This window comes from Passer domesticus, chromosome Z (assembly GCF_036417665.1).
Source record: "Passer domesticus isolate bPasDom1 chromosome Z, bPasDom1.hap1, whole genome shotgun sequence".
NCBI classification, from domain to species: domain Eukaryota; kingdom Metazoa; phylum Chordata; class Aves; order Passeriformes; family Passeridae; genus Passer; species Passer domesticus.
In genome coordinates, this window is record NC_087512.1 from 54,589,849 (window position 1) to 54,614,552 (window position 24,704).

General features: G+C 37.1%; 1 protein-coding gene and 1 long non-coding RNA gene across 5 annotated transcripts in view; both read left to right on the forward strand.

Moving 5' to 3' along the window:
* EFNA5 (ephrin A5) overlaps positions 1–17,295 on the forward strand; it is a 521,261-nt gene extending 503,966 nt beyond the window's left edge. For all 4 annotated transcript variants that reach the window (XM_064405004.1, XM_064405003.1, XM_064405005.1 and 1 more), the window contains 3 exons: positions 8,729–8,794; positions 9,184–9,264; positions 14,410–17,295. In XM_064405004.1, the coding sequence (XP_064261074.1) occupies positions 8,729–8,794; positions 9,184–9,264; positions 14,410–14,531 (269 nt within the window). In that variant the 3' untranslated portion in view covers positions 14,532–17,295. The remainder of the gene's footprint in view (positions 1–8,728; positions 8,795–9,183; positions 9,265–14,409) is intronic.
* On the forward strand, positions 17–5,636 carry LOC135291019 (uncharacterized). Its single transcript, XR_010353890.1, has 3 exons — positions 17–196; positions 859–979; positions 5,351–5,636. It is a non-coding gene; the product is annotated as an uncharacterized LOC135291019 (long non-coding RNA).
* Positions 17,296–24,704: the final 7,409 nt, after the last annotated feature.

Here is a 24,704-nt window from a genome sequence, read left to right on the forward strand (position 1 = left end):
CATCTGTTGTGTGTGTTCTCAGTTGTGGCCTAGGACTCTAGTAGCTATAATGAATTGAAAAGTCTCTGCCTTGAGAATCCTGACGTGTCATAATAAGCTTCAATTACAATGGACTATGATGTGTTTTTCAAACTTTAGTTTTCCTAATACATAGCTGGTTTCCATCCTGCCAAATTCTGGGTTTATCTGTGTAAAGGTGATGCCAAAATGCTTTTAGAACTTCTAAGAGATAAACCTTCTGAAATCTTTCTAGCAAAGGTATTATCTGTAAGCAGCATGTTTGCAAACTCTTGTGCTTGCACGTGCACTCAAACATTCAAAATTGCATTATTCTCACCTTTTTTGAACCCCCTAAAACTCCCCTTTTGTGCTTTTTTCTCTAAATTTCCCCTGAAACTTCTTGAACATCTTTTTGTATCTTTACATCTTCTCTCTCCTCCCCAAGACATAAATATACTTAGTTGCCTTGTATAAGTGAATAGCAAAACTGACATTTCATGTCTATGTATGTGTTCACAACCCTAGAAAAGTACATGAAAAATTACTTATTTGTTTTTGTAAATAGGTAGAATTTGCAAGTGGAAAAAAATTAGAATTTACATGGAAAGATAGAACTTTTTCTAAATATTTTGAAGATAGTGGGAAACCCATGAAGATGGACTAGAATAGAATCCTTCCCTCTTCTTTAACTATAGTATCAGCAGTGGTAAAGCTAGTAATGGATAATATGAAGTCCATTAAAGTATATGACTTTAGTAAGATGATACAATATTCACAAGTTCCATGTGGATGAAGATGTTGCTTTAAAGATCACAAAGATCTTTACTTTACTAACAAGACTATAATGTCTCTTCAAAGGATTTACTTGTTTCTGGTTCTTGGAGATGGAAATTAGCAAACTGGATAGCCTGCTTGAAGAAAATTATTTTATTTCTAGTGATACCAAGGGAAAATCAAAGTACAAAAGAGCTTATGAAAAGTAAGAGGATATATTTTTCTCTAAATGCTTTATTTGATAGTATTAACTTGTTTTATTAGCAATTTGCTCTAATACAGTCTTAATGTAGTACAAATAACTGTGTTTGGTTTTGTTAATGGCACTGAAATCAGTAATGAGATCTGAGGGGTTTATTTCATTCTAGTTAATAAGTGTTGGTTTGCTGCAATAGAAAATATGACATCAGTCATTTATATTAGACTAGTGCAGAAATGTTAGCACTTCTTTTAAGGTATGCAATACAGTTTGAATTTGTGAAAGAGGAACCTTATATGTGAGAAACGCCTGCAAATATTTAATGTGGAAGCAACTATATGGTCTATTTTTCATTCCTACATCCTTATATTTCACATGAACTTACATGCAACTAAAAGTCTGTTCAAAGTAAGATATGCTTTTGTTTTATTTCCAGCAGAGCTTTGTTTGTTTTTTAATGAGAAGAAACACCACAGTAGCAAACTGATTCTCTGAGAAGTTCAAGTTAGTTGCAGTTAGTTGACAGTTTCACTCTAAAAAAAATGTTCTTGCTTTTATAAAAAGAAACAAAAGTCTTTGCAAAGAACTTTGAGCTTTGTTTTCTTACTGGTTCAAGGTTCAGTTGAGAGGCACAGTGCAGGCACAGTTGGATTTTCCACCATCTGAAATATCTGTTTTGTCGGACTCTTCAAGTTATAAAGGGTACAGGCTGCCCTGTGCTGAGGCTTTGCTGAACTCAACTGGACTCAGTGACTTAGAAGCACAGATGATAAAAGTATGACTGCAAAAAGCATTTGGACAGGATTCAGAGTGTTGCCTCATATGAGCCCTCAGCTGCTGTTCACCTCTGGTGGTGTCCAGCACTGAAGAACTTTGGATTGCTTTGATGTTCTGCACTAAAAAAGTCTCCAGTACCAGCCAGGCCAGCAACACACAGAGCTTGTCATTAACTTCCCCATTAGAGGAGAAAGGGGACCTTCCTGAGAGAGACATAGGGCTAGACCATGCTGAGAGGAAATACTAAATGAATGGCTTAATAAAATTGGAAGTCTATGGTTTACGTCTCCTAACACGCATGGCTGGATTTTTCTTTTTTGTATGCCTTTGATGCAAAACACATTTTCAGTCTCTACTGCTTTCAACCAGATATATAAGCTGCAATGGATTAGAAAATGCAAGAAAATTATATTCTTCCTCGCCAGGCAGTTGCAATGGGACAGTTAATTAAGCATTAAGTGTAGAAACAGTAACTCTGTATTGCTTTCTTCCACGAACTCTCACTAAAATAACATTTGTCTGGCAACTCATTTCCATTTACTAGGTTATTTTTAGTAGGTCTGAGAAATATAGTCACGTGTGAGATAGGCCATAATAATGCAGTTGTTTGCACAGTGCAATGCCAATCCCAATTATGTATAAAACATTAGGAAATAAACGTAGATTTTCACAATCTGTTTGTCGTGGGCATGCCTTTTATAAAGTCTTTTCCTCCATGCTGTGCACTTTGTCATTTGTATTTGAATGAAATGCAGAGTGTGTGTGTGTGTAGGTGTGTACCTATACACATACAGAGATCAATGCAAAAATTAAATACAGATGTAGTTGAGCATGCAAGAGTAGTGCAAAATATGCATTTGTATTAGGTGTCCTATTAATAGTGTGGGGTTTAAAATATGCAATTGGACATGGTAGTGTCCACAGTACTTTTGCTTGTATTAAGCCATGAGCAGTATTAGGTGTCACCTTTCATGTTTGTTTGTTCACATATTTATTTATTTTGTTTCCATTTCTAGTATTTTTTTAGAAGTTTATGAGTGTTGTTAGCAGCCCTGGGTCAAGTGGTTTTTCAGTTTAGATTGTCTCTCTGTTGGCTTGAGATTTCTGAATCTTTAAGTTGCTCAGTAATTATTTTGTGTTCTCATCTTGGTTATTACTAAATACAGAGATGATACAATTGGCTAGAACAAAGCTACCAGAAAGTTTAGTCATGATTTATTGAGGAATTGTGCTTAATTATTAGGTCTGAAGAATCACTTAGTCATAATCATTCAATATTTTAATTTTCTCAGAATGGAGTCATATATGTGCTACCAGAACAAATCTTTTGCTGTTGGGTTGGAATGGAAGAGCAGGTGTGCAAAGACTTCAAATTTAAATTCAAGTATTGGCAAAATAAGTGGTTTCTGTAGGATCAGTGTTTATCTATTTTAATTTTTTTTAAATACATACAGGAGAAAATTATCTGTAAGTCTTTTCAAGTAACTTTTTTTTGTAAATAATTTTGAAAAATCCCATATTGTTCTTAGATATGGGTCTTACTTCATGTGTGCACACGGAGGAGGGTTTTATTGGTTGATTTAATTCTAGTTGACTTTTTCTGTTGTACCATTTATGCAAATTTGTAACTTTTTTTCTATCTAAACTATGAGAAGAATATTAATAACTTGTTCTGTATTTACCTGGCTAATTTGCATACATTTATGTTGTATGGTAAATCACATGAAAACCTACAGGGGAAAGGCTGAGCTCTTCTAACAACTAATAGGCCATTTTTTTCTTCTTACTTGCACAAATTGAGAAATATTGCCTGCGGCAAACATAATGGAAAACTGCATTTTTAATGCTCTCACACATACACATTTCTATACAAAGAAAGAAGCAGATGACTCTTAAAACTTTTTAAAGCTCTGCAGCTGACCCAGGGTATGTTATGTTAAAGTACCTCAGGTTGGTGGAGTTATGATTTGCAGGTTGTGTAAGGTTACCTGGATATTGGATTTGACTAATGGGAGTGCTACTGTGCCTGCCTCAAAGGGCTAGAGGCAAATCACAGCTATAAGTATTTTCTCCTGAAGAGATTGTCTGTAAATTACAGGCCTAAGAGAGTGCAAGAACTGCCTAAACATGGGTTTCTGATCTCCAACATCTAGTACTATCTTGAGTACTAGGTTGCTGCAGGTTCTCTCCTTGTCGTATTTCTCCAGGTGCTTACAGAAGTTATACATACAACCCTTTTGACCGGGCAGTAAGTGTTAGGTATTTAATCAAGCTATATTCATGTGGCATCTTGATTTATTGTGCTGGAAAGTTCAGAATTGATGCTCTATTGGCTTCTGAAACAATACTTGGCAGTCTGAAACAATACCTCTGTTCAGTGGTTGTGGTTGGGAAACACGTGTTAAGTAGTAGTACATCTGCAATGAACTGAGGTGAGATTTCTCAGGCATGATTGAGGCATGATTTCTCAGTTCTTGCCTACAATGAAACCCTGTTTGCTGCATTTCCTAGCAGACAGAAGAAAACATAGATCACATTTTTCAAAAACGCAATGAGAATGTGTCTCCTTGTCTCCTTTGTTTCACAAACAGTGCTTTATAATCTCTTCAGAGAATATTCAAAGTGAACTGGTGGTAGAAATTGAAATATAAAATAGTAAGAGAGTTTCCATCTGCAGAGTATCTGCAGTGGAATGGTGAGGTTGTTTTGTTTGCATAGGGAAAGGATGTTCTTTACCACTGTCCCCACATTCTAAAAAAAGGTGCCTCGGATAAATGGAGTGCTGGTTCTAACTGAACCAGTTTCCCTTTCTAATTTTCTAATAAGGCCCACAGTGGCTTGTGCCATGAATGTTAAATGTCTTTGTAGTGCTAAAGGAGGATTTGAACTGCATTTGTGATTCCTTTTTTTTCTCTGTATCTGGACTTGCATTTTAGGGAAAAGTGCAATCCTGTAATTAGAAAGTCAAGAATGAGTGAGGAAACAAGCAGAGACTGATTACATGCGAATATCAATAAACAGGATGGTTGAGACACTTTATATGTGGCATCCTGATAAGTTGCTTTTAGGTTAGAAACTTAGCCTCGGGTATTTGCCAGTGAAACTGTTGCCTCTCGTTGGAAAGGAAATAATTGCTGCTTTTGTTAAATCAATAGCAGGTCCTGATAAAAAAGTTACTTTTGAAATTTTAATTTATTTATTTTTATGTTTACTTTTTAATTAGCTTTTTTTGTATGCTGATTGTTTCATATGTTGATAACTTCTTTAATGAGTTTTGGGGATTTATCATAGTAAATTGAGCTGCGTAACTGTTTTCTGTATATGCTGCTTTTTTGTTCTCTAGCTGCTGCTGTCTGCAGTCATTTAATAACCTGGCTAATTGTTACTAGGCTGAGGAAGTACCTAACCTCTTATTTATATCTAATATATTAATAAAATACCATGTGTGTTCTAGTCGAGAACTACTTAGGAGGGAGATGAGGGAGTTGTATAAATTTGGTTTTTTAATTTTAAATATACCTAGTGAATATGGAAATATTTATGGTTTGGCTGTAGATGATGAGTGAATAATTTTTATCACTCTCTTTCCTTTCCTTACAGGGTATAAAAATGGTAACCAGAAGCAGTTCAGAGACGAGAAGTTTTCCCGTCCAATTTGTCATTATAGGCTGTTTTCAGATCCTACTTGTACTTAGTCCTGTGTGCAGTAGTTAATTGTACATTTTTTCTTTCCTTGTTCAACTAATGTCAACGGAATTCTCATCTGAAGAATACAGAGCTCATGACTTAAATTTCTTCTCTATTATGGAATTTTCCTATTTAAAAAATAATGAAGAGATCTAACCAGTTATTTTTATAATTATTGAGATGTTTTCATATATCTTGTGATTTCAGAGGGATTTTTGTGTTGACTTTCTTCTCACTCAAGTCTTTGTGTAACCATGAGGTCTAAAACATTTTTTTAAGAGTGAGACCCAGGAGATTTTTCATGAAGTTGCTGGCAAAGGTGAGGTAGGGCAGAGGAAGTGGGAAGTGTCATAGGAATTGTAATAACATGTAGGAACTAGCAATACTTCAGAGTTGCTCATCTGTTTTCAATTGTGATTCTTCCTGACACAAACTAAACCAGTCAGATATTTTCTATACTAATATCATTAATGAAAAAAATAAGTGGATATAACATATTTTGCTTCTTTTAAAGAAGTTTTTTCACAGGTTTCTTTTTTGTTTTGCAGCAAGGAATCAATTGTATTTTTTTTTTCTGCGTGAATTCTGGCTTTTGAAATGGAAACTGTTACTCCGGACAGGTTCCATTAGCATCAGAGGCTTCTTGCTCTCAGAACTGGCCTGTATTTTATAGCTAATATCACCTATAAAATGGGAAAATAGAAAAGCCTTGTAGCAAAGCCTTAGGGTCCAACCTGATTTCGTTCAAGAAGGACAAAGAAATTTCTTGTACCTTCCTTCTGAAGGTGTAAAACACTGATTAAAGAGGAATCTTTCTGAGTTTTACAGAAAATTCTGTAACATAATTTCTCTGGAAAGAAGAAAAGCACTATTTCAAATTTCTCGCTAAGACTGTGCCAGTTTCTGGAATGATGATTTAAGTGGAACTGTTACGGTTGTAATAGGACAGTTCTTCATGATATACTCTACAGTTGCAAGAGAGTGTAAAGACTGGTGGGAAATATTTCAACAGTGAATCAAATTTTTTTTGTCTCTTTTGTCCCCTTTTTTTTTAATATGGCAAATCACTAGCTGTTATTTGCTCCTATGTGTGTGTAAATATTATGTGAACATATAAACTTCAGTGTACTAAGCATTAATTTTCTGTACTAACCATTTATTTCCTGTTTTCCCAGAAAGAATAGATTTTATTTCCAGATGGGATATTATTAGCTTCTAGCTATCCTAGCTAGTCAGGTATTCTAGTTAGTCACTGATTAACAGAGTATTCTAATAAACAGCAGCTTAAATAAGCAAAACATTCTTATTTTATGGACATACACAAAAGCATGTAAGCATCAAAGCAAAAATTTGCCTTTAAATAAATGTGTGCCATAATGCACCTCTGAAATAATTTCTGGGCATAAAAAAATCTGTCAGTGATAAATTTACTATAGGCATTCAGTTCTGTCTTATACTGGAAATGTGATTTTCACCTCTATCCTAGTTATTTGGTAATGATTATAGTACTCTCATCTTTTGAGAAATCTACAACTGCCTGTTTAGTCTTAACAAAGTAACTAGCCAGTTGCATACATACAGTGAAGGCCACCAAAATGACATAATTTCCTGAAGATAGCCACAGAGTGCAATATTGTGCCCCAAATAACACACCAGTTACTGCCAACTCAATGGAGAGAAATTTTCTGACTTGGTAAGATGCTACAGTCAAAGGCAGTTGTTAACTGCTTGGCATTGTGGGAGGAGAGCATCATTTCTACATGCTTTTTGTTTTGACTAAAAGAGGGAAACAATTTTTCAACAAAATTCAAAATGCAGAAGCACAACATGAACTGTATTAGATTCTTTACTTTGCTCCTTTTTTGTGGTTGCACTGAATTTGCTAATTCTTGGTAAGTTCTAGGAAAAATTGGATGCCTGTCCTGCAAGCACATCATAAAAGACTTAGGAAATTTATTTCAAATTAGTTGAGGAGCCATTCAGTTGTTAAGCTTAACATGAAGACAAAGAGCTCATATGTCTATGTATAAATTGTTTTAGTTGTTTGTCATGCACAAGAACATGAGTGAAATAAGGGTAAACAGAGGAAACTAATATCTTGTCAGGCCAATCATCTTTCCCAGTAGTGGCCATTTAATGCAAAATGCAATTGATTCTGCCCTAATACATAGATTTTAAATGCAATGAAAGAAAAGGTCCTCTGCAGTGCTTCAGGTAATATTTTTAACGATAGATCTTGAGGCATTTTCAAGAAAAAAAAAAAAGTGAATGATCTTTTACAATGAAGATCTTCATGCCCAAGTCAAGTTACTTGGTTGTGTATGTTGAATTGTGGGCCAATGTACAATATCAGAATTGCAGATACTGAGGAAATTTACTGGTGTGTAAATGTTGGCAGACAGTGCCCAAGGGATACCCTGGTGATGAAAAGCAGGGATATTTCCTTATTATTTTGTATTTTGAGGCAAGAATGGTTATAGAAAGGAAGTTATCACAACAGCACGTTTTTCTGTAAAATCAATAGGTGTTGCCACTAGACCTTTGTGGGTGACCTTTTGTATTAGGGCTAGACATATTTCCACTTAATTTTTTTCTCCTAATAGAGTTAGTATTCTTAAAAATCAAATAATTTGTATGGGAAATCATGAGAGAGGGCAGAAAGTAGGAATAAACTGATTTTGTTTTGTTAGCTGTATAACAAAAGGGATCATGTTTTGACTGTAGTGGAGAAGTATTTTCTCAATAAAGACCGATGCATATGGAGACTGAGTTTGCTGTAAAATATACTGGTGTGTATTTCTACTTTGATGGAAGTACATACATAGTTCCATTTTTATCACTGTCATTTTTGGTGTATTTTTTTTTCATTCCTTTTTGGATTGTGGAAGTCTATGGCCTAAAATTTCAAGGTTAACATTTCTCTGAGTATCTGTATTCTGAAGTATTTTTTCAATGTGGACACATGCATTATAGCAAAAACCATATTGAACAAGCATTCAAGAAGAAGGTGTGGAAAGGTGAAGGAGGTAATGAAACATTGAATGTAGCATGTGCTTCACTTCATCCATGTAAAATGATGAAGACATTAATTTGAATAAAATCTACAGTTATTATATGCTTTTGGATAATCAAGAACTTTGTGCACTTGAAGTCCTTATGTTCAGGGATTGAGGTGTGTCCAGTCCTTCAGAAGAAGGAAAGAGAAAGAATATTTTATTTCAGTACAAAAGATATTGTGGATTTTCACTCTCTTACTCTTCCACTTATTTTTCCTTTTTCTTCATTTTACAGCTTCTGCTATCCCAGATAATGGAAGGAGATCCTGCCTAAAGCTTAAGGTGTTTGTGCGACCAGCAAGTAAGTTCTTCAGATTAAGTTTTTTAAAGAGTGGCTTTCTAGCACCTGCTTTGCTGTGCAGTCTAGTAAACAATATTTTTTTAATGGTTTAATCTTGTTTCTGTTCTCTACATACAGCAATGTTTGTGTTATGATTTTCATTGTATTTTCTTATCGTTTTCATAAAGTTTTGTTTGAATTACTTGGCAGTTGCTAGCTTTTTGTTTCTTGAACTTTGTACAAATGGAAGACTTATACTGGCATTTGAATAAGTGCCACAGACTTTAAAATATGACCATGCCTAATTATGTATAGTAAATAGAGAGAAAAAAAGAGAGGAAAAAAGGAAAGTGGGGAGTGTAAGGGTGTTTGACTAACATATTTGGCTGTTATCTCTATTTTTGTTATAGACAGCTGTATGAAAACTATAGGTGTTCATGATCGTGTTTTCGATGTTAACGACAAAGTAGAAAATTCATTAGAACCAGCAGGTTAGTATGCTTAGAGAATCTCTTTTAACAAATGCATGTATCCCTCTGGTGCTTCAGTACTTTATTTCCTTTTTTCTCTGCATGCTTTGCATGGTACAACTGCCCTGCTTTTACACCTTTCTAGCATTGCTAATACAGCTTGTGGTATACTTCCTGTATCCTTGTTTAATTCAGTGAAGTAAAAGTTTTGTTTTATTTGTTTTTTTTGGGGTGACATGATTTAGCAAAATTTGGTGTGTGCCAGTGTAAAATTTCTGCTGGTATCCTGGAGCCACTGGCCCATCAAGCCAAACACTCAGCATATTGGCAACACACTCTATTTGCTTATTGGACCCAAAGTTTTAGAAATAAATTCAATGGTCACACTTCATTTGTTAGGTGGTTTCAAAAGATTTTCAGAAAAACAGGACCATTTGTTGAGTGTCAGTGCATGACACAGGTATGCAACTGAGTTTTTGTTTAAAAAGAAACTAGTCCTTTAAAATTATATATAGTTGTATATGTACTTCGTTAGGCAAAGTATCATTTTGCATATGTGCATGTACACACACTCACAAACACTCATATTTAGGTAAATTTATCAATACAAATTTCTCTCCTGCTTTTATTGAAGCAAACTGAAGTTTTGGGAGGCTTTTCTTGCAAAATACTGTCTTAGGAATAATGATTTTCTTCATCTGCTCAGGGCAAAGTTACATTAACTTGCACCATCAATCAAGCTACAGTGTCTCCATGTGGGAAGTGCATATATATTGTTTGTGTGACTGAAGCTTGTGGCAGATAGAAGTCTATATAATTCTAGGGGTATGAGCAACCCAAACAACTTAAAAGGAGTTAAAATTATGTAGGTATGTAGGAAAAATATTTGCAGTAGTGGTAGACTTGTTCATTTTACCTACACCATACTTACATGTTGTATTAAAGCCTCAATAATGAAAATAAACAGTCAAATACACAAATAATATCAGAAAATATTACACACATATAATTTAGTACATACCCTAAAGAACAGATTACTGAGATTTTTTTTCTCTTACATTTTTTGAAAGTGAAGCAACATTGTCTTTGCATATAAAACAACATATGAATTTTTTTTTCTCTTTTTTATATACAGATCCTTTAATTAAACTTCTTTTATTATACATAAGTAATATAAGACTTTTACAATTTAGCTGATTTAAATGATTTACCTATGGATAAACAATAGAATTTATTATTTTTCTTTGGAATAATTTTCATCTCTTTCCTAAAAATTTGGAGTTTGTGAATCAAAGACGTTCTCTAAGTAAGTCTAAATGCAAGGATAGTGCACTTACATTGGCTGTATTTATACATTAGCAGCATTTTCTACAAAGACACTAGGATGTTCTCTCACTGTCTCTAGCTGTGAATTTGAAATTCAGTGCACTTTTTTACATTTTATGATTTGATCAACATGGTCTAATTAATGTGCCTGATACTGCTTGCAAAAGAGATCATCTAATCTGAGTAATACATGTCTGATTTTGGTAAACTTGATAAATTTTTGTTTCAGCAAGGTGTTTCTCACTTCCTACTGATTGGCTATAACTAGCTAACATCATCACAAAATCATTAGAAAGCAGCAGGCAAACCAGGCAAGCAAAATCAAACAAAGAGCATCCTGCAGTCTGAGATTAAATACTGTTTGTGTTACCAGAGGGAAATAATAGTTTTAATGAAAAGGTTTGGTACCACAAAATTCCTACTCCTGATATCAATGTATATTTGTATTATTAATGGGGCCAGTCACCGTTAGATAATCAGTCACTGAGATGTGCCACGTGCTGTCATATTTCTCCGTTGTTGGCCTGTTAGGGTTGCTACTGCCTTGGTGGATCTTTTTGCATGTGTTCTGGGTTGTGTACTAATTTACCTGTCTCTGATGAGCATCTTCTGCTTCTGTGCTCTCCCTTAGCCTGCCACTTAGGTCTTCTTCCACAGCAGACACAAGAATTGGAAGGCAGGAGGGTCATGTTCAGCAGATTACTCACTGCCATCTTCCTTGTAAAAATCACCATTTGTGTGATTTTTGAACCCTTGTAATTTCACCGGTTTTGTTCAGAAATTTATAGGAATCTCCAGTGATTGCACTTTCACAAGTGGTGGAAGTAATTGTCTCTATTCCTATTCCTTCCTTTCTGTTTCTCCTTAATAATAAAAAAGAAAAAGTCCTTCAACAAAAATTGCAGCTGTGCATATCTGAAAGTTATACTTGAAGAATGTGATGTAAGGCTGTGTGAGCTGAAAAATTAATGGCTGTCAAAATATTTTCTTCTGTATTGCTGGTATTCCCATTGTTTATTAGCGGCCTTCTGGATTTTACTTAGGAATATTTTCCTCTTCATCAATTGTCTTCATCAATGTTTCAAATGAAGCAAACCCTTGTCCCCAAACCTTAAAGGCTGTGCAGTTATGATTCTGCACCTCCAAGGACAATCATATTGATAAAGTGATTTTCAAAACTTCAGATAAATCGTGTTCTGAGTGCAGAAACCTTGCAACAGCATTGAAAGAAAACCCAGATGATTTCTCAAAAGGAATCCCTTAATGTTACCTGGAAATTAATTATTCTGTGAAGAATGGCTTTATAAAAATGGCATCATAGAATGTCTCTATATTTTTCATTTAAGAGAAGTAATCTTTTTAGCTTAGTGCTTTTTCATTGCATTTTTCAGCAGTAGTCAGTGTTCCAGTTGTGGCAGTATCTGATAGTCAGTGAGAATGAGGATTTATTACTGCTATATACTAGTTCTGCCCTATTGTGTTTTAGTGCTGACTCACTGATGTAATTAGGCCAAAATTGTTGACATTCAGTGTTGAAAATTCAAACTTATTTGCAATTCTGGAGGTAGAAGGTATCATTCTCCTCTGTAGTTTTAGTTCATCAGCAGTGAGTAAATGTTTCTAAAATTGTAAGAGCTAACTTTAAATATATGAAAGGAGGCAGTACCGGCAACACGGGTATTTTTTCCCTGTGACTTCTTAAATATGTTTTAATTGAGAAGCAAGCTTTTGTGAAGTACTCTATTGTCATTGCAGTGTCACCATAGTGCAAGACTGTAACTCAGAAGTGAAACGTGAAAGAGCTTTTGGTGTTGACGATTACTGAATATAGCATTTTCAGAAGCCAGCATTCATTTTAGATTCCTTTAGAATAATTCTGGAGGAAAAGACAACAGCCTCATTTGGGTCCAATATGCTGGGAGGGTCTCCTTGCCATACATGGTGCAGAGTTTCAATTTAAGCCATTCCAGACAGACTTTCCCACTGACACCACAGAATCACAGAATGGGGCCACTGGAGGTCATCTAATCCAACCTCTGTACAAAAGCAGGTCCCGTAGAGCATGGTACTAAGGGTTCTTTTGAGTATCTCCAGTGAGCAAGACTCCACACCGTCTTTGGACACTCTGTTCAGTGCATAGTCACTCGTGCAGTGAAGTTCCTCCTCTTCAGGTGTAACTTTGTGTAACTTTCTGTGCATCACTTTCTACCCTTTGCCTCTTATGCTACTGCTTAGCACCACCAAGAAGAGATGTCTCTTTCTCATAAACATGAACATATTTACAGCTAATCAGTGCTTGCTTTTCATACTTTTGCCATGAGCAGCACTGAAACCTGTTGATAAGCCTTATGTGATTATAGTATCAGTTAGTGCTGGAGAAAATACATGTGATAAATTGCTAATTTGATTTACTGTGCACCTTGCTGTGTAACTGAGCTGGGACTGAAGAGCCTATTAACCTAAATTATGCTAAGTGCTCTCCTGATTTTGTGCTAGGTATCAAGGATGTGAAAGGGAGGGAGCTTGCCTGTGGTTAAAGCCAAGTAACATGAAAGGCTCCATGACAAAGCAGCATGGTGATCCCAGTATCCTGACTCAAGCTTCCCTTAGTGCCTCTTGCTGGAACTGCTCAAGTCTCAACCAATGTAATCTTGGCAGTGCAATTTTTTGAGATGGAAGCTGAGACAGGAACATCATAGACATATTAATATCTCTTATAAAATAGGGAGTTTATTTCATTAAGTAGATGAGATACTATGCTGGAAACTTTGGTGTTCTAAAATAAACTTACAGATACATTTTGAGGCCACTTCACACTTCCTAGAAAGGCTTGGCTTTTTCTTTTCATTTAGTAATGAAAAACAAGAGCTGATTTTTTATGGTAAGCCATAGACTGATTGCTTTTTGAATAGCTAAATTAGACAGCTTTGGATATGGAGGGCTTTGCAGAGAAAAATATCACTGCTATAACAACACCAAAGTTGATTTGGACTTTGCCTACCTTTTCTATTTTATAAGCTCTGGCTTTTAGGCTGATCCTAAGTTTACAAAAAGTTAACAGGGCTTTCTTTATTATGTGTCATATATTTAGTATTTGTAACCTTGTTTTCTTCTGCCACTAATGCCATAAGCATGTTTTCCTAACTCAGCTGGTTCTTTTTTTCATTAGTTCTAGCAGCATATATGTAAATCTCTATTTTGTGTATTGTGAAAAGTAGTGAGATTTTCCAGATTGAGTATATGTTCTATAAAATTGGTGACTGTCTTGTGTTAGCCTTTAAAATTTTATTTCAAGAAAGAAGGAATGATCTTACATCTCCTGCTCATTCTTAGATGCAAGATACTTCAGTGGAAATTTTCTGCATGGAATGGGGGGGGTCTATGCTCGGGCTTACAGGCTGTCATTTCAAATTCAGGAGCCAAAATCTGTAACTGAATAAGGAGACTAACTGCAAAATTAATTCTGGGCCTGTGCAACACTTTTGAAAATCAGATGTTTTTATTTAGCTGCCTCCCAAATGATGTTGCTGTCTAATGAGACATCAAAGCTAGAACCACAGTGTTTTACTGAAGAGGAATCACTCATTCCTCAATCTGCTGAAATCTGACTTACTTTCTATCCTTCTGGTCTTCAGTGGGAGTTTTGCCAGTAAGAAATGCAGGACTTGGCCCCAAGTTGGTTACATAATGAGGTATTACACGCTTGTGAAAGTCAATGACAGCACAAGGTTCATTGCCCTATTGCATAAAGGCACTGAAATCTACTTATAGTTGTCATCTCAGTGAGAGTTTATTAAGGATGCAAAGTCTCATTGGAATGTATGCTTTCTGTTTGAACAGATGATACCGTACATGAGTCAGCCGAGCCATCCCGTGGTGAGAACGCAGCACAGACACCAAGGATACCCAGCCAGCTTTTGGCAACTCTATTGTTCCTCCTGGCAATGCTTTTGATATTATAGCACAGTATGCTCCGGCAACCTGTCACAGAAAATACCAGGGTCTTGGAACATCAAAGATCCACCTAACTGCTCATCCCAGGAAAGGGACTTTATTGTTTTTGCAGATGTCAAATTGTTATTTTTCCCTTTTCTTCTCCCTTTTAGCCTGAACTCAGCAAAAATTTGAAGGGGATAACTAGCTTCAGCACCCACCCCTACCTACCCTGTGACTTTCTTAACCCCTCCATATAAATAAAAGGACTCCAAATGAAAATGCCAAACTATAATAGTGACACTAGTGATTCTTATTTTCTTCTGCATTCTTCTTTAAGAAGTCACCTCTGTTAGCTCACTGTGTCATCCGTATGTGGACAAGAAAGTGTAGTGGCAGATGCAGTCAATGAGGGATAAGGAAAGTGAATGAAAACCTGGGAGTCTTTCTCTGTGATACAATATTTATGCCTTCTAGTTCAGCACTGTAAGATGGTCATGCAAGGCATTGTGTCACCATGTCAGGATTTGATGGGAGATATTAAGAATAGACATTACACTATTTCCTCCAGAAGTTTCTAAATGAAGGCTTCTGAAAGGGGAAAATTATGTTTCTTGTGGGACTCTTGAAAAATCCTTGAGAGTAAAACTTTTGCTCACAAGTAGAAATGCTGTCTTTGGTGAGAGGAAAAAGTTAGTATTTAGGAATGTTAGCACACAGCAGGCAAGGTCAGATTTAAGAAACTTCACTGGGGGTGTGAGTGCCTCTGTTATTTCGTTTTAAGGGGATAATGCACACCGGCTTATTTTATTTTAAAACAAATCACCGTGGTGCTAAATTTTTTTTTCTTGAAATGCAGAGGCACTTTTGAGAATAAAGTGACCTTCCCCAGCGCTGACTTAGTAGCTGATAGCCTTGGATGCTGCTCTGGGTGTTAATACATGCTAAAAAAGGACATCGGTGGCCAGAGGAAACATGTTTGGGACACAAGATCTCCAGTGTTGTCTTGATTTGTCTCTCCTGTAAGTTCCTCAATCATGGGAATAAATCACATGTAGAAGCCAGGGCAGTCTAATAGCATTGTTTGGTGGGGGAAAAGAAAATAAGTGTGGAATATAAATTCAATGTTGATTTTTTATCTTTTCCCCTTCCAGCACAGTTTGAAGAGTAGAGGAAACATATTTATCAGCTGGAGATAAACTAGATGGGCTCCCAAAGACTTAACAAAATATTTTTTTAAAAATCCATTAGAATAGAAAATACATTATTTAGATATACTTTATGCTGAGAGTGAGTATATATGCTTGTCCTATTTAAATGTGAGAGAAGTGGTAACCCTTGATGGAATTAGGAGTGACCTGTTTAAGGAATCTGAGCCTTGGCTAACAAAACTTGAAAAAGTAATTTGCCAGGAAGTGCAAGCCTTGGGTTATTTTTTGGCTAGACTGCCATGAAATTCGGACTGCTAAGCATAATCAGTGAAATTTCAGACCCAGACTGAAACAGAGCTTTTCTGATAAAAACTGTGGTAATTAAGTTATAGGTGAAACAAAACATGGAGCGTATTCAAGCAAAACAAGATTTTTCTATATTAAGTATGAAGAAAATTTCTGCCGTAACAAAACTAATTGATGCAATTAGTGGACACCGCTTCAGAGACTTTATATTTTTAAATGAAGAAAGGCCTTCCAGAAGTTGAGGCAGGAGAGAGGAAAATAAATTTGATGTGTAAAGAGAGGTTTTATGCATGCTGAGCTATGACCTGGGCTTGCCTGATATCATACATGTTCATGAATACAGGACCTACAGGAGGAATGCAGGAAATTCGCTCTAGTGTGAAGTGCACAGAATAAAGATACACGGTCCAAACAGTGAGAGAAGTCATCATCTTATTACAGGCTGTACGGTACTTTGCTCTCTTTAAGCTGTATATACTTGATACACACACTAATACTTTCTGAAGGTAGGAATTAAAAAGCTTTGGATGAGGTAAGCTTAATCAGAATGCACCTTACCAAATGGATTGTTAACCAGAGTACAGATAATATTGCATGATGTGTAACCATATTAAAATGATTTACAGTAATTGCAGGCAGTCACACAAGTAGTGCAGATTTGATATAGAAATGGTGACATTTGTCATCCTTTGTCTCTGAATGGTGTTAAAGTCATCCATTTACCCACAGCAAAGGATTGTCACTAGTGTTACTCCTGGTGAAACTCACCCCTTCACGTTGTCCGGGAGCCTTGCTGCATATGTGAGGGACAACACAAGCGATGATCCTTGGGCTGCCCAGCGTGGCTGGAAGCAGCATTCCAGGCACTGCCAGTTTCATACTTGATGGCATTAGGCAATCCCAGTCATACCAAATTCATAAATGTTGGTGGGTTTTGTGTTGTGTTGCAAACCTCTGGATGCTTTAAGTGCAGATGTTGCTGAAAATTAAGGAGTTTTTTGCTCCCTTACTCTTCATCTGCCCCTGCTCAAGCCTGAGGTACTGATTCTCCCCAGCCATAGTGGGTTACTTGCACCCATGACCTGCACTCCTGGCTGCCAAGGGCATTGCAATGTGAACCAGGCGAAATAGGAATCAGTCAGTTTAGTGGATACTGTGTATCCTTCAATAGACAAGGTAACATTTTGTGTTAGTTTAGAATATTGTTTTGTACTGTACTTACCTGGATGGCGAAGGAAAGACAAGTAAAACTTAAAGCTACATTCTTTAAATTCTGTATTATTAGCAACATCTGTTGTATATAGTGTTTGATAATAAAGTATTAATTTGATTCTTATGTCTTTTGTAAGTGAGAACAATAGACTTTCAGGATATTAAAATCATGTGTAGTTAACAAGATTTCCAGGAGCTTTGAAGCATCAAGTGTGATCATGGCTGAGAACTGAGAGACAAGTGGCCATGGCACTGCAGCATACAGGACTCATATTCGAAAATCGTTCATCTGTTGCAAGACTTCACAATGTCAAGATCTGGAACATGACTTTTGATGATCAATGTTTTATCCTCCATGTGTAAAGGTCTTATGTTGTAGCCCTGTGGTTTCTTTGTTAATTTTGTTCTTTTGTATCATGTGTTTCTAAAAAGGCTTTGGGGATATAACAGCTTTTCTGTTCTTTTATTTGTTTGTTTCTTTTTAATTTGGTTGGGGTTTTTTTCCTCCTCTTTTCCTTCTGGATTTGTTCCCATTAATAGTTTGGTTTTTTTTTTCCAGAAGGGATCTTGCCAGTGTCATGTGTGATATATGTATGTACTTGGTTCCAAAAGAACTAGAAGCAAATTTGGGAAGTACTGAGAGTAGTTGAGTGGATTGTTCCCTTTCCTCCATAATTATGGAAGGAAAATAATTGTATTTATACCTGTTGATTCCCACCCCTAGCCCTCAAAACTGAACTTAATCCATTGCCTTATGAGTGCAATGGTTCAGCCACTTTCAGAGGTTTAGAGTATTAACTCTTACCCTCTTTTCATTACACTTGGATTTTGTAATCACCAGTTTTAATGTACAGCCCTCCACACTTCTCTTCCCTCTTCCTGCCCTGCCTCCTCTCCCACCCTCCTCCTCTTTTAATTTGGAACTGTGAATGGGCAGATCTGTTTCTGGTCTGGCATCACTGAGTTTTTCCCATGCATTCACCCTCGAGCTTCTCAGATGTGAGACAAATCTCCCTACAATAGGCTTGCTGCCATTGTCTGTACAGTTTAATAGATGCTGGCATGTTGGAGGTTACCCATGAGTCTGCGAAATCCGCTTACCATGCTTACTCTTGACACCCCATTGAAGACACTCATTGTGTATGCATCTGGGTATGAAAGTCCAGCTCAGTGTGGTCCTGTGCTTGTACTGCCCTGCTTTGCAGTTTCTTTGCACTTATTCATTGAGTGCTGTTTTGAAATGCTTACATTATATAAACTTAAAACAAAATGTTTAAAAGAAACAAAACACCCAAACGCCTTGCCCCATAAGATCTGTATTTGTATATACACGTGTCCGTACAATTATACTTAAATAAAATTAAAGATTTTCATCATTTTAATTGGTTCTTTTAGACTACATTTTTGTTTAATTAACTGCATTTTCATTTTGTGGGCTGCTTGTACCTGCCTTACCCAGAATCATAGAATGGTTGGGATTGGAAGGCACCTTCAAAGGTCTTCTAGTCCAATGACCCTGCAATGAGCACAGATATCTTCCACTAGATCAGAGCCCCCTCCAAACTGACCTTGAATGTTTCCAAAGACAGAATAGAAACTGAGAGGAATGGGTGAAATGAATGGGAATGGGTGAAAAATCCATGTCACGGACACAACAACTGAGTACCTAGAGCTGTAACAACCAATGCCCTGACAGATCTCTGCTCTTCACCCTTTTTAATGTGTTTAAAGCTCTTCCAAATACTTAAGAGGATAAGAAGCTGTATCAGCCAAGTGTTGGTGCATTACATTATCACTTTGCCCTGCTCTGGGCCTTGCAAGTGATCTTCCTCCCCTGGATAACAGGTAGTTATAAGGTGCAACTCTTACTTGAAGAGTAGAGCCAGCCTTAGAGTTGTGCAAATAGGGCAGGTGCAGTCCCCCTCTTCCCAGGATGTCTCTCAGACTGGCAAGGAAGTCTGAGAAGTGGCTTTGAAATATTAGCCATATCTTTCTTTACCAAAAAGGCTCAGAGCAGCTGAGCCTAATGAATGGGAGAATTCATCAGGGGACCTTATGCAACCAAGGTTTCCTCCTGAAGGGAAGGGGTAGAAAAGTGGAAGCAAGAAACTGGATGGCTTGCTCCTCCTCCTTCCTTCCACCCTGCCCCCAGTGGCTGATACAGTAGTGCATCTCAAAAAGTACAGGATTGTATTGGTGTTGACTTGTGTTTAGGTCTGAAATAGTTGTCTTTGGCAGTGTCTGCTCACTACTCATATGACAGATTGGACCTGAGAACTTAGGTCATAAAAGGTGGGGAGTACATACCAAAACCTATAGTACATGCACTGTGCATTCAAAACTACTGTAATTACACTGTGTTAGCATTAAACTCAGAGAAAGCTTTTTATTATATTTAATTAGTTGACAGGGCAACAAATACTAATTATAACTTACTCTAACCTTCTTTTAAAATGAGAAGTGAGAGCTTGGTGAGAAGAAAAGATTGTCTGAGTATTTGATACAAAGAATTGATGCACCATTTTTTTTCCTCTGGAGCTGTGATGTTACAACCAGGAGAGTTGTGACACATGTTCAGTATGTTTTGACATAATATTCGTGTCCAGAAAATATCCTGCAGTCTGACCCACTTAATAGCCTTTGCTCAGAAGGCACTCTGCTTTTGCTGAGAATGGTATTTGATTTCATTTTTCTGCATTAGTGTGCATGATGGGCCTTTGTACTCCCTCATCTTCCCTTCTGCAGAATATTTCTGCTCACAGAGTACCTCTGAGGGCATTCTTAGGAATACTCAGGCATGCATCATACTGCTATAATATGGTTGTGTGCCAAAGTGATTTTATTCATTTAGAACAAAGATTTGATTTATACAGGTTAGAGATGTGGTAATCAACTGGGATGGCTAAAATTTTACAGGCTTTAACAGCACAGGAATCAAAAGTACCTCCTTCCTTATAAATCTTATTTTTGTTAGCATTTGCCTTTACTGGGAAGTTTAGTTTAAAGCCCGATTCAACTTTCTATTACAGGTGTATGCATAAGAGCCCAAACCAGAACTGAGTCTTCACTGTGAATAATGCAGTGCAGGCAGCTCTTATATGTGGCTATTTGTGCTTGCTTTCAGCACATTTGATTTGCTGCTGCTAATCAAACAACCTGAAATATCACCAATTTAAATTTTTGTTTAAATTTTCCCTTAGACCACATAGAAGATTTTAAAGCAAAGTCTTTGTTGGATGAAAAAGGAAACTAAGAAAAATTCAAAAAGAAGAGATACCACAAAAATTTTTGTGCTAAGTAGATTTTCTGTTGGTTCCCTCCTTCCAGACAAATCTGTTAGCTGAAGTAGTTACTTGTGTAAATTGCCTGTGAATAGACTTGCTTGTTTGTGGAAATTCATAAAAATATGAAATAGAAAACCTGGAAAGTGCCTGATTGTGTTCTTTGGTCTGTGCTCGCAGAAATCAAGAAAAGATTTCCCATTGACTCAGGCCTATGTTGCTCAGTTTTGAAAACTCACTACCATTTAAAAATACACACTTCACCTTGCTATTCTAAAACAGGAGTAACTTTGGAGTCTTGCACTCTGCAAGGCATCTCCTGGAGCTGCTGCACGTGGAGCTGGCAGCTCAGGATTTTGATGAACCAGGCCCTTGTGAGAGGTCTTCCTCAGCTGCTGAGTGCTCTGTGTAGCAGATGTTTTAATGACAGTTTTTAGAATTTGTTTTGGGAGGAAATTTTTGTTTTATCTCTGCCATCAGAAAGATCTTAAAGCTGGAGCGCAAGAAGAGTTAGATATAGTGACTTTTACAGGGTGGAATACAGCTACATTTTGATTTAACACAGCTGCAGAGAGAAGAATACCAGTTCTACCTTAAGAAAGGATTGAACGGGAGTGTGGACCATGCACAATGTTAATGGCTAGACTTTAAATGTGAGGCAAAGCCGATAAACCCATGCAGTGATGCTTATCATGCTTTCTACTTTAGTTTTACAATATCCTAGCTCTTGCACATAATTGCATTACAAAAACCCTTGCATTCCCCTTGGCACAGAAGCCAAAGCAAGTGTGCATATCATCCTGCCTGGTGAATTCTTACCCTTTTTGTGGTTGTTTATTTCATTAGTTATTCTGCATTCATTTGCAGGTGAAAAGAAAAGGAAAACTCATGCATACTTCCTATGCTCTGGTCTCATTAGCTAGATTTCCTCAAAACTCTTGTACTCCAGAGAAGTTTCACCAAGTAGCTAAATGAAATGCACATAATATGAATATTTATGCTGTTTTAATGATCAGATTTTTGCATCCATGAATAATAAAGGTTTTAACAAGAACAGATAACAAGACCAGCACAAAACAGTGAAGTGGTTAATATAGCAACCTCTCTTTGCAGGATTCCCCCAAGAGCAGCAGACTGAACAATCTTCCCCCCTTTCCTCTTCCTCTAGCATCAAAATTAGTCTGATGGGACATGCAGATCCTCCAGATAGTTTTGCAGAAAGCAGGTGTTTTATCTACTGCTGGTTCTGTAGCCACCTCTTTCATACTTTCTTTGAGGAAGTTCAAGGTTTTTTGACTAAAAAAGGGCTTTCAACTTTTGAACACGATTTTTATTTCAGATGCTCTCCAGCAACATTTGCATTTGAATCTGAAGCTACCACTTTGTCTTTTCAGCAGCAACTGAAAGGCTGACGAGTGTTTGCATGATTCAGAAGTTTGGGGGCTGCAAATCAAAGCAGCACGGTTTTCATGAGCTGTGATAGGAAAAGGTAATCCTCCCAACTCCCTGTGCCAGCTCAGCAATGCTGAAGGACAGTGCTTTAAAGCCTGTATTTGGTGAGAAACAGGGAAGCTGCAAGGTCCTGAAGACCACAGACCCCGTTTTACTGGCCTATATCCGCAGCTGCTAAAAGTTTGATCTCTTCAGTGTTAAAGTGATATGCTTTAAGTTCATGATAGTATTGAGTTTCGAGGGGACACTGAGCTTTCTTCTCTCTGATGCCTTTTAGAGCAAGGGTTTATTGCATGTTTACTACACCCTGGTGTGCTGGACATGTGGGAGCAGGTGTCAGGTGATGCATGTGTAGACAAGCAAGGTCAAACCAGCAAGCTCCCACTCAGAGGATATGCTCACCCTTTCTCTCTCAGCTCCTCCCTGTGCTGTGCTGTTGACAGTTTGCCTTGCTGCCATCCCAGCTCAGTGCAGGTGTTGGTGGGGATCCAGGGTAAATACTCTGCATTCCATATTTTTGCCACTTGAAGATACCAAAAACCATTTGCCTGAACTTTGATCTTTGGCCAAACCTGTCCTTCAAGGCTGATATTGAAGATGGCTCAAACTGGGCAACTGATGGTGACCTTGCCCTCAGAGTAGGAGCTAAAAGAGCCTTCAGAAAGAGCTGGCCTGGAAATCTGCCTAGGCCTAGGTGTTGCAGCCTAGATGAGTCAGGCAGATTTCTCTCAAATATCACAGATATTTGAGAGAAAAAAAGGAATTAAATAAATCTGCTTTTCTTAAAATAAGGGAACAACATTTAAAGCAAAGTCATGACTAGAAGTCACAGATGACTATTTTCAAAAAGTTTACTTAATTTTGTTGATTGAATGGATGAACAATCAGGAAAATAAAAGAATATTTTAATCTTAAATGCAGATTAAAATAAATAACCGTATTGCCATCTTCTGCGTGTACAGGTTTATTTGGTGTTACACCCAGCATACTGAAAAGAAAAAAATCCTTCAGATTTTAAACAGTTTTTAAAGTATTTTTAAAACTTCCATCAAGGGTCAAGAAGCTTGCTATGAACAAGTCGATCCTTTTTTCTGTGTACTTATACATGACACACAACCAGTACCATGGAGCAAGTTAGCACTGACAGTATTATCTGGGTGTCTTGTCACTACTGTTGTAAACCGTTTGCTCTTTTTTGCCTCCTTTCAATGAAAACTGTCCCAGAAACAACCATGGAAGCTATTTTCTCTGTTTCAAACATAATTAAAACAAGAAAATTGCAAAGGAGTAAATTAAAATCTCAGGCACTACCGTAGTTTCAGGTCTCTTAGGTAACAGATAACTGTCTTAAAGTAGAGTTTAAGACATGAAAGAATAATAAACCTAACAAATCTCCTGTTTTGAGATGTAGTGTAGTTTGCTACCTGCTTCTGCTTCAGAAGACTGAGTACTTTACCAAGTTTCTGTATTTCCCCTCTTCTCCTGAATAAAATGTGAAGTCTGAAGAAATTTTCGTGGGCAAGACTAGAATGAAAACTGCCACATGAAAACTCTGCCATGAAAACTGTGCCATGTAAAGCACCTGTTGTATTTGCAGAAGCAGGGACATATATAACCCAGGGCAAGTCCTTATAATATATATCCCAGCACTAAATATGTGATTGAGGAGTTGGAAAATGATGGTTTTGGTAATGGAAGAAGAAAATACATGCAGACTTGCAATAAAAATGGGGGGGGGTGCAGGTAGGGGAGATGGTAAGTGAAAGAATGTCCTAATTGGACATCCTACAGAGAAATGGAAAAAAAGAACCATGCCTGTGGTGGAGCACCAGGGCATGGAAGTTCCCAAGAAGAATCATCTGAAGGAGGAAGAAAACACACAGTGACTCATTGGGCAAGTAGTTTCCATTTGGAAATACTAGGCAAGAAATATTAGCATGCCAGATTTGGGAGTTGTTTCTATCAACACAGTACACTGCTTATTGCATATACAGAATGAGTGTCTGGAAACTATCGTGCCTCATCTAACCTCAGAGTATTCACTGTTTGAAAAAAAGGGCAAGAGAAAAACAATGCAAGTGTTTGAAATCTAGCAATAAACAGAGAGGAACTTCCTGAATTGGTCACCTGGTGCTGTGCTCTGATCCCTGGCTTTTAACTTCTCATATGTCTTCAACTAAATTAGGAGAGACAGTAGAAATTCTGTCTAGAGGGCATGCTGGAAAGAATAAAATTTAAGTACTGTATCATCAAACAAAACATGTCTTGTAAACAGTCCTAGTCCAGCTACTAAAAAATAGACTCGTACCCCACTGTGCTGTATGTACCCAGCTGTGTGATTTGCCTGTTTACTTTCAGGGAATTGTTAATCCTACCAGTAAATTAGAAACTTAGGGGCAGGATTTGAATAGTTTGAAACAGAGTTGTTGAATAGACTGGGATCAAGAATAGGTAGGAAACCACAGCAGAATAAGAAAATACATTGTTTATTCCTTGTGAGCCAGCATAGTCTCCCCTTTTGCCCAGCTCCAGCCACCAGGCACTTCTTAGTAAACAAGCTCAAGAGAATTCCTGTCAGTAACATCATGCTTCAGGAGAGGTGGCCAGAAGAGATCCTGTGACAGACTTGTTTGGGCAGGGCATGAGGTGTGGACACAAACATGTGTTTGAAAAGCCTTTGCACAAGCAACACTCATATGATAGACTGTTTTTAATAGAGGAAGGTGACCATGGCTGTGGCAAAGCACATATTTATCAGTTAGAGTGCTCCAGGCTCTAAGGAACACTGTAAACACACTGT